The following is an 11,024-nucleotide window of genomic DNA, read 5'->3' on the forward strand; positions in this document are numbered from 1 at the left end:
ATATCAATATTCATTTGATTAAATTGCAGATAGATCTGAAGATTATCAACATTGCACGTGTTGTGCTAATAATATTAGCCAAGAAGAATTTAACAGAATATACGTTTTCAAAAATGCAGATGAAAACGAAATTATATGAACAAAGCATGAAAAGCTGAGAGAGACTCAGAGAGGGGGAGAGAGAGAGAGTGGAGAGAAAACTTGCACAGTGCAACCACCCATTCTGTGGCGAGTTATACAACATATACACACTCAATAAATCGTTAACATATAACTTTTGATAAAAAAACGCTAATAAAGTTGCATTCGTTTTCATTCTAGACTCCCGGTCTAGACATACTAGGGATCATTCACCAGAATGCTCAAAAGTTTTTTGAGCATATTTGTCATTATGATGAATACTTGAATAAAAACTGACAGTGTAAAAAAAATCAAGCATTTATCCCGACGAACAAGAAAAATAAGCCAAGCATTGTCATGTCAACCTCATTTCACCACACATGTGTATATGGGAGGAGAGAGAGAGAGGGGGGACCGGAGAGATTTGAGTATACACCATTGTCGTCACCTACATTTAGCCTATAAATTTACAGACATATCCTAACCTGAAGCTTCTATATCCGAGTATTCCTCCGTCGAAAAACACTAAATTACTTTAAAAACACAACAAATAACGAATTTTCATAATCAAAAGTGGTGATTTAGAATAATAATCAATTGCTTTAATTATTTTAAGAAGAGAAGCTTATAAGGGTCTCCTATACCCTTGAATCAAAGACTAATTGATCGCAAGAAGCGAACCACTCATGAATAATTCATTATTCTTCTGTGGCCATCCCATAGAGTTAAATTAGGTTTATATAACTCTATGGGCCATCCTAAAAATTCGCCTGCCGCGCGCGCGCGCGGCCGCGCCGGCGGCCGGCCGCAAACGATTACCTCGGCGATTACCTACCATAATTAGGCTAGCTCGCATTTTTACCCACTAGTTTTGTGTTATCATTATCAAGAGGACAGAGGTACAAAATAATGTAAGTTTATTTTTTCTATGTTATGACTTAATTTCGTGTAGATCTAGATATATTTGTCATTTCATCGCAGACGATAATCGGTTAGATTTATCAAATTTATTATAGTCGAATCAGCCTAGGCCTAGATCCAGTCCCATGTGCTGGAAATTGTGTTATGTTATATTATAAAATAGCTCTGTATTTTTAAGCATCGTGATTGACATCCAACTTTTTTGGTGCACTGCACGGGAGTGCAAAAGGTGCGCAACGAAAATTGATATTGCACGCTCGAGCAAATTAGTGCGGTAGAGTACTAGAATAGAACTAAGTCCCGGGAGAAGTCCAACAAAACTACTGTAACCTTTAACTTTTTAAAAATTTGTTTCTGTGTTGCTATTAAATAATGCACTCACTCTGTCGTGCGTAAAAGTAAATGCAGAGAAAGCTCGGTTTCTTCAGATGATGCACACTGGGCACTCGCCCAGAACTAAGCATTATTTATCTAGAAATTGTTAAAATATACTGATCAAATATGTTGTATTAAATATATTGATAATGTTTAATTGGTACTCACTGGTTCTTTTGTTGAATTTTCAGACCATTTCTCACAATTCTCAGTAAATATTTGCGACAAACGTTGCCATAGACAGCTACACATGCAACTTTATTTATAAATAGAGCGCCCCTTACAAGAGTTCTTAATCCCGCTGACAAATCATTAGGCATTTTGGCCTGTGTTCAAGGCGTTCTTCTGTTCTATTTTTATAGGTATGAGATCGAGATCACAGCAAGTATTTACACTCTTCCAAAATGATTCCGAAAGGGAGGTGCAACACCCCCCCCTCCAACATGGGCGCAAATCCCAGGGGGACATAACCCCCTTACCTAAAGTAGTAGGGGGCACATTATCAAATGTCCCCCTAATAATTTTGGTCTTTTATATGATGGAAAGAAATAGGCTACATCATTCAAAATCGAAATAAAACGTCTATTTTGGAAGAGACAACCTTACTAATGGGGTGCACTTTTTTTGTCAATTCAATTACAGATGGCAGATTTTTTAATCAAATCACGAGTGATATAGATTTGAAAAAAAATTGTTAAAAGTCTGCAAGGAGCGAAGCGAGCCAGAAAATAATATCATTAGATGAAAATTTCATCAAGTAGTAGTAGTACATGTATTGCATAAAATTTAGCAACCTTATATAAACTCGTTTATATATAAACACAATTCATCTTTCTTCTCGTTCTTTAATTTCAATCTTTGGAAACCCGGTTTTGTTATTAAATCCCTTTTCATTTTTCCCTTGCCATTTTAACTAATTTCCCTTTCATGCTAAAGGGTAGTCAGGTGGCGTAACGAGCTAAAAATTTAGGGGGCTGGATAATACGGTGCATCAGGCAAAATTTTCTGTTCCTAATCCTTTTACACCCTCTCCCTTCTCCTATCTCATTCTTCCCGTTCGAATGCTATTTTGGTCTGTTTTCACTGTTTATTCTAACTTTTCCCTATCCCTCTAATTGAATTGAAAACTAATGAAAGTTTTACAATCTCGTTAATAAGGTGTTTCCTGTCACTTTCACTCCATTTTCTTTTATTATTTTTTTCCCCTTCAATGACATGCACTTTGAAAAAAAACTCCCCTCTTAAAAATTTGTTTTTTTACAGACTTGTGACGTGCCTTGGAGCCATTCAGATCATGCTGAACTAACCTCAAACTGCAACAAAATAATCTGTTAAAATATGATCATGCATAAAGGTTGAGAACTACATACAAATTACAATAACAAATGACAATGAACGACTTAAAAAAATCACTTTCTTTTACAAAGTTATTTTTCCGACATGTCAAAACCTAGCCAACACAGTTTATAAAAACAAAATAGAAAACAAGGTCGAAAATCATTCACAATATGACAAAGGAAAAATCATAATAATAAAGCATTTACAGCTAAAACAGGACCTCGTCATGCTATGCCAAATGCTTGTCAAAACATGGGTATAAAACTACCAAAAATAAATTTCGCACATAACATGTATAAGGACAGCGTTTAAAAATGGTGAATGATCTTAACAAAATATAAGCTGTGTTTTTATCACTGTTAATATATATGTGAAACAAATTAAGATGAGTGAATACATTGCATGTATCAGGTTTATATCTTTAAAAAAATAAACAAAAGAATAGATTGCAAAAATGTCATGGTATACATAATTTTGCATCCATAGAACCGGGGGATATGAAATCATTCAAATATCAAGATATAGGTAAAAATAAGTATAGCTTACGATAGGTTAAGGAATTGTTAAGTTGTTTTTAATTAGGATTTTGAAGATCATAGGGATGTCTGTTTCAGTCATAATGGAGGGCATGTCTGAACAACTATTTGAATAATTCTAAACCTGGATTTGGTAAAACTACATTGAGGGAATTTGCCTTTGTATTAAAAATGCGATGAAAAATCCACTTTCATGACATTGATGTATAGACAGTTCATACATTAAAGCATTAGGGTGGTTAAAAAAAATAGTCTTTAACTGATACTTGGACAAGAAAAAAAGATCTGCAGTATGTTTCGTCCTCTACTTGTCTCATAAAAAAAATACCAGTGACAATCGAGCTGAAATTTTTGATATTCCGACCTAAGAACTTGATATTCTTAGCAATTTTTGTAACCGTGAACAAATTGGTTTCTAATGGTATATTTTTTATATTCCTACCCGAAAACTGGACATTCTAAGCAATTCATTTAACTATGAACAGGATGGATATAAACAGTATATTTGAGAACTAAGCGCGAGCTGAAATTTTTGCTATTCTGGCCTAAGAACTGGATATTATATAAGCACTTTTTGTAACCGCGATTGGTTTCTAACTAATTAATTGACGCGAGTGCGAAGTTCGAGCTGAAAATTTTTTATACTTCAACCTGAAAACTAGACATTTATCATAGGTATCCAACTAAAAAATTAATGAGAGCGCTAAACGCGAAATTTGTATTATTATAATTATAACTTTTTCATGTCCCTGGTCAGCCCAGTCCGTCCTCACTATCTGTACAGATAGCTCTAAAAGTTGCATTGCGTAAATATCACAAAGGCGATAAAAGTGTCCAGTTTAATATTTACCGACAAAGATGGTGGAACTAAAATGTCGGCGGAGCAAATGTTGGCAAAGCAAATGTCGCATTTTGAGGAGCATTTGTCACCGGAGCAATCGTTGCAGGAGCATGTGTCGGTTTCCGGTTGCGATAAAACAATTTCCGCCCTTGGATACACATATATTTCAATATCATAATCGGGCCTGTTTCCCTTATTTTTTTATTCCTGATCTATAATTATTAAACAATCTACATGTATCTACCACAAGTACGAGGATGTGCCTCGGCCTAGGCTAAGGCCGTATATAGGCACTCGTTTGTCAAAAGTACCTACAAATTTTTTGCTAGTTGAAAAATATAAGATTTAAATTAAATAGTTTGGCTTACCAACTTGGAAGGCGTTTCTTTACTCTAATTTGATTAAATTATGATTTTTTTATTGCATGTTTTAATCAAATGGCCATAGGGCCATATCACCTCGACCCTCCTTAACCCTGTAGCATGGATCCTACTAGAACTTATAGTAAACTCTATGTACATGTGAAATCCTATCCGATAATGCCATAATTACTGCCTTCTTACCTGGAATAAAAGTGAGTGAATTTCAGCGTCAACAGTAGACTCTTCCTCACGGATGTTTAATATTTTTTTCTCTTTTATTGTGTGGAATAACACCAGAAGTTCATACCATACTAAATTGAACTTATCGTCAAATATTAATGAAAAATCGACCCAATGATTGATTACTTTTTGTGAACTAGGATCCAACAACATATATGTAGGCCAAGGATAAGCCCATGGCCAACCTTGAGGAAAACGAGACTTGTAAATTGAACTTTTCTTCTTTTTTTTTAATCCAGGGAAGCTGTTGTGACACTCGTCCTCAAGTACTGCGGTAAGGAGCTGGAGGAGTATGGTAATTGTGTGGCCCAATACCCAGAGAACTGGCAGAACAAATGCAAAGACCTTGGTGAAGCCGCTTCCGCCTGCTCCAGTAATCAGTAAGAACCCTTTATGTGGCCTGTTCAATTTGACACAGGGTACTTTCAAGTTCGGTGTTCAGTGTTGGTGGTGAGAGCGTAAAAAGGCAGCTGAACCGAGCTCCAACACCAAGCTGGATTCAGAGGAATGATAACGATTGCGTTATTGATATCATTTACCTCTGTTCTGCGCTGCTAAATCATCTCAACTTCACGCGAGAAGTCTCGACGATGAAAATGAAATCGGAGAGAAATGCATTAAAGGGCCCAGCCACTGACAAATCATGGGGAAATTAAATCAATATATTTGCAAAGGCCAACTAACTGACTTGCATAATATAATCATGTCATGAGCGCCGTTGGACTAATGCGATAAAAGTTCGGACAGCGCGAATTTGACAAAACTCGTGACGGTTATTTACTTCGGATCATCGCAGTTCCCATTTCCAACAATTCCTAGACTCATAGCAGGTCTCTTGATTGCTAAACCAAAATAAATAACCTCTTGGAAGTTAAAGGTTTCAAAGTGAAAACACGCAGTTTACTTCTGGTTGGTTAGTCTACTAACTATTGCTCTCCTACAGACCTCCCAGACATGCTGGCGTCTATTACATAGCACCCCCCAGGCATGCAGCAGAGTGAAAGACTTGAATCCCTTCTCTGTTCTAAGATAAGCCTTGATTTCCCCATGATTTGTCAATGACAGGTCGCTTTAAGTTCTCATCGTACAGAATATCAATGCTTTCATTATTTCAAGAATTCGAAAGAGTGAACATTATTATTTATCAAATTCAAATTATATAAAGTGCAAATGATTTATGGTCATCTTAAAGGGGAAGTTCACCCTGAAGAAAACTTTGTTGTAAAAATAGCAGAAAAAATAGTAAAAAATATTGGTGAAGGTTTGAGGAAAATCCGTAAAAGAAGAAGAAAGTTATTAGAGTTCAAAGTTTTGGATTTGTGACGTCATAAACGAGCAGCTGCCCCATGTGTTATGTAATATAAAATGCATGAATTTCAAATTTCGTATGGTTCCTGATGACTTAATTTTGTTTTCTATTCATGATCGGGTGTGAAATGATTTGTCTATTGACATACAAAACTTACAGTGAAAACCATTTTCAATTTTCTGAGAAAATGACATTTCATTGATTTTTTTTTGCTCGCATATGACGTCACAAATCAAATAATTGAAATTCTAATAACTTTTTAATTACTTGATGAATTTTTCTTAAACCTTCGGCAATATTTTTTATTATTTTTTCTGCTATTTTTACAATAAACTTTTTGTCAGGGTGAACTTCCCCTTTAAATGTAAAAGCTTATTTTACGGGGATGTTTCATCTTGTTTGCCGCCTGTTCACAAGCTTGAGATTGCCAACACGAAAACAGACACCGAACTTGAAATCATGATTTTCCCAATCCTTGGGGGTTGGTGTTGGTGAATGGGGAAATTGCACGTAGATCATCAACACCAGCCGCAGTGCTGAGTTCAGCAGACGACATTCAACACCAGCCTTCAACACGAACTGCCGGAAATTCTTCATATTTTCCGAGGTCAATCCCAACACCAGCCTGATTTCTTATGGTGTTGTGGCTGGTGTTGGTGTTGTCACAACACCAACACCAGATTTCAACACTGTACTTGAAATCACCCAATGTCACACTTGTCAGGTCCAGCACCAGGGATCATTTCATCACTTTTTTTCATCCGACAAGTTGTCATATCTTACAAAGTCCTTGATTATGATTGGCTGAGAACAGTTACTATGGAAATCATCTGATAAGGGCTGGTCAGACAAAATAGAATTTATTGTTAATTAATTCATGGCAACCATGACAGTTGGATTTTTTACAATATAAAAATGAATAATTAATATCAGAATGAAAGGGTGATGATCAGCATGGTTAAGTAAAGAAAGAACAAGGAAGAAAGTTTTACAAAATGCAAAAACGTCTGACAGATCCTTTCATAAAATGCTCACTGGACCACCCATTATGATATGTTATTTCCAGCGACATTCCTGTGGTTAATCTGGGGTGGGTTTCACGAATGTGACTGCAGCATAAGAATATAATTTGGTAGGGCTGCTCTTGGAATAGTAATCATATATATGCTTTTCACACTGCACTTTTTGTCCTAAATTGGTGGGGCTAAGGGGGGTCATAGCCCCATCAATTTTCCGGGGTTAAGCTTAGCCCACTTCGTTTTCACACTACGTTTTAGCAAAGTGGGCTAGCACGGTAAATAGTACAGTACTATCTGGCCCTGCAAAAAAGCAGGGTTAGCCGGCTTATTGTGGTGCTAGCACCACAATTGCGGTGCTAAGAGATGCAGTGTGAAAACGAAACAGGGCTAAGAGAAGTGGGGCTAAGCATTAGCCAATCACAAAAGTCGAATTGCACGTTAATCACGCTCTGTTTGGTAAAACCATCAATATTCATGAGCTGAGGGATAGTCCTGGGTTAAGGCATTAACCACTGTTGAGCAGATAGTATGGGGTTAAGAAAGATAGTGTGAAAAGCATAATAGAGTACCAAAATAATGACGTCAGCTGTCATGGTGTCATGGCGCCTGGTTCTAAACAAATGAACTCGCCAAATTCTCATAGAAGAAAATGGCTATCGAAATTTGATTCCTTGCAACTTATTCTTCAGACGAGCCAAAGGCATTTGCAAGGTGTCCAGACAAACCAGCCCGCCATGACACCATGGCAACTGACGTCACACTTTGGTACTCTATTGATTGATTTGATAAAGAATCAGTGTTGGGTTCCAAAAAGACTCAGATTAAACCAAGACAGAAACACTTTGTCCTGAATCAAGACATTTCACTCTCTCAAGACACTTCACTCTCTCAAGACACCCATCACCGACAGGCAGATTGAAATAAAGCAATGACTTTTTTAATGTAAAGCATTATGATTAGATGTGTATTAGTAGATCTAGAGTAGACTTTCCATCATAAATGTCAGAACTAATTACCTTAATTTGCATATTAATGACCCAAAGATATTTTTGTTAGGTGGCCTTATTTTCCCTGACACCAAAATGGGGCAAATGATGCCGCCTGATTATAACCTTTTTTTTTTATGTTGCTGTGTTCGAAGTAAAAATAGTTCAGTTGGTTTAATACAATCACTAAACATTTACTAGTAACAATCATATTATTAACATTTCGTTATTTACCAAAACACCCCCATTTCAGGATTAATTTATTAATCCTATCCAGTATTATATGTTAAACTAAAGTGGAAACCTGTCGTAAAGAAAACGTTACTATTGATGTTTATTGTTTTTGGTATTTATTTGTTTGCACAGTCCTGCTGTCCAGAAGATTCAGCATGACTGTGCCAGGGAATACCAGGTCTACGACCAATGTCTCAAGGAGAACCCTCAGGATGTCACCAAGTGTGTGAAGCCACTCCACCAATTCATGGACTGTGCAGAGAAGACAGCCTCTAGGATACAGAATGCCTATGTAGAAAAGTCGTGATGATAGCTGTATTCCAGCCGATGGGGAAACCTGAATTGTGTCACCTTGGTATTAATTCCACTCAAGGATTTCGATGAATCAGAACAATCCTCTTGTGAATAAAAGAAACTCCCAATCAAGTCATCGATGTAGTTCCACCTGACAATGTCCATTATCTCATGTGAAACTATTTGGGTGATTATACACCCCACTCTTCATAATGTGCACGCAAGTTTAATATCATCTTTGATATAGGCTGCAGAGCACTTTGAAGATAATAGCTAGAAGAAGCAGAAGAATCACAATCTCATATTTCCAGCTGATAGAGTATTTGTCGGTGGTGCCAAGAGAGAAATCCAGAGGGTGAATTACCACTGGGACAGTGGGAGTAAAATATGTCAGAGGTGAAGGTTCAGTGGCATCCTCATTGCTCATAATTATCAGGATTCAAATTTTGATTAAATTCAATACCGAATATATGAAGTCTCATACAGCCAAATTATGACATATCTGTCTAGGAATTTGACTTATGAGAGAATAATCTAAAAAAATATAGACTTTGGCGAATATTAACCGAGTATATGGAAGGTCAACCTGTTATAAAGTTTACCTGTACATATACATGCCCCATTTTCATGCAAGTTCTACATGAACTTCAATTTTCTCATACCCTGTAATTGCTTGCTGGTGCCGGAGAATATTTTGTGTAATTGCAACAAAAATCTTGTGCTGGCCAAACAGGTATTTACGTACTGGAATGAAGTGGTGAAAATCCACCTCTTTTTTCTCATATTGAGAACTTCTCATTTAAAGTTCTAAAATTTTCTTCCAGTTTTTTTTATTTTTTATTACTTCGTGGTGGTACTTTCAATTACAAAACAACTGGGGCCCCACTACACAAAGACTATCATTTTTATGATAAGTATCATGAAAAACTTGAATTTGGTTGGCTACTGAGCCCTGGGGGCAGTTTCATGAAGCTGTTTTTAAGTTAAGAGTGACTTTAAGAATGACTGGTGATCCTTTCTTGCGTGCTAAACCATCGCCAATGAACATATTGGTGTGTACGCATATATACCATGTACCACAAGAAAGGATCACCAGTCGTTCTTAAAGTTGCTCTTCACTTACGACCAGCTTTATGAAACACCCACCTGTTACCATGGTAGTTATCAACTGAAAATAAGTATTGAATTAGATCACATGTTGATTAGGTTGCCTTTTAGGGGGAGGGGTACCACTCCAGAATACTTTACTGGTAGTTGCTCAAGTGTCTTTTCATGCTTGAAACCGAATCATTGCAGTGCCGCAATTCTGATGTAAATAAATAAATATAAGGGATTGTTGAAAATTCGTAGTCGATATGAGGCAACACTTTACACGATGTCTGTGTAATGTTAGTATCAACTGTTTCATTTCCCAATGAAGGACAATTCAGATTGATGTGTCAATGAGAGGAAGGTCTCTTTTACTCTCTGACCATAGTAATCCATATTTGAACCATCTTTAATCCATTTGACAAGAGTGCGTACTGACGATGACGGGTGGTGTGAGCATTAAATCAGTGTAAGATGTAAAATGGCTTCAGATGTGCTCAAAAGTTAGAGAACCCCAACACATAATGCATTTCTTCATGCTGAGTGCTAAATGTAGACAACAACACTATCATGTTTGGCACGCCTAGAGAAACAATCTTAATTGAATGTCATATTTTATCACCTTCATTATTAAATATCTATAACATGGCAGAACTTAAACACTTTAAATATGTTTATTTTCTAGTGGGTTCAATAACTTTTGAGCACCATTGTATATGAGTACTAAATAACTCTCTAAAAACTCTGAATCTTGGGGCCCATGCATGTACCTAATTAAGCTTGAAATCAGAATTTCAAGGAGACAAGATATCACATGTAGGTCTCCTTAAACCGAGTGATTTGGAAATGCTACAGTAACACCAATGAAACCAACTCCAAATCGGCTAATGGTATGTCATTGGAAAAAACATATTAGCTTTAAAGGGGAAGTTCACCCTGACAAAAAGTTTATTGTAAAAATAGCAGAAAAAATATTGCCGAAGGTTTGAGAAAAATTTATCAAATAATTAAAAAGTTATTAGAATTATTTGATTTGTGACGTCATATGCGAGCAGCATTCCTACATGTAGCGAATGGTAAAAAATCAATAAAATGTCATTTTCTCAGAAAATTGAAAATGGTTTTCACTGTACCTTTTGTATATCAATAGACAAATCATTTCACATCCGATCATGAACAGAAAACAAAATTAAGTCATCAGGAACCATACAAAATTTGAAATTCATGCATTTTATATTACATAACACATGGGGCAGCTGCTCGTTTATGACGTCACAAATCCAAAACTTTGAACTCTAATAACTTTATTACTCTTTAATGGATTTTCCTCAAACCTTCACCAATATTTTTTACTATTTTT

General features: G+C 36.3%; 1 protein-coding gene across 1 annotated transcript; it reads left to right on the plus strand.

The window, feature by feature from the left end:
- Positions 1–921: 921 nt before the first annotated feature.
- Positions 922–9,798, plus strand: LOC121428780 (coiled-coil-helix-coiled-coil-helix domain-containing protein 5-like). The gene is made up of 3 exons (XM_041625601.1): positions 922–1,031; positions 4,973–5,113; positions 8,414–9,798. Coding segments are annotated over exons 1-3 (318 nt in total). The 5' UTR covers positions 922–1,029; the 3' UTR covers positions 8,589–9,798.
- Positions 9,799–11,024: the final 1,226 nt, after the last annotated feature.

The sequence above is a fragment of the Lytechinus variegatus genome, chromosome 15 (genome assembly GCF_018143015.1).
Source record: "Lytechinus variegatus isolate NC3 chromosome 15, Lvar_3.0, whole genome shotgun sequence".
Lineage (NCBI taxonomy): Eukaryota > Metazoa > Echinodermata > Echinoidea > Temnopleuroida > Toxopneustidae > Lytechinus > Lytechinus variegatus.

Excerpts from the sequence above, each read along its gene's own strand:
- LOC121428780 (XM_041625601.1), top strand. Across the intron at positions 5,114-8,413 it reads TCCGCCTGCTCCAGTAATCA|TCCTGCTGTCCAGAAGATTC; the intron begins GTAAGAACCCTT and ends TTGTTTGCACAG.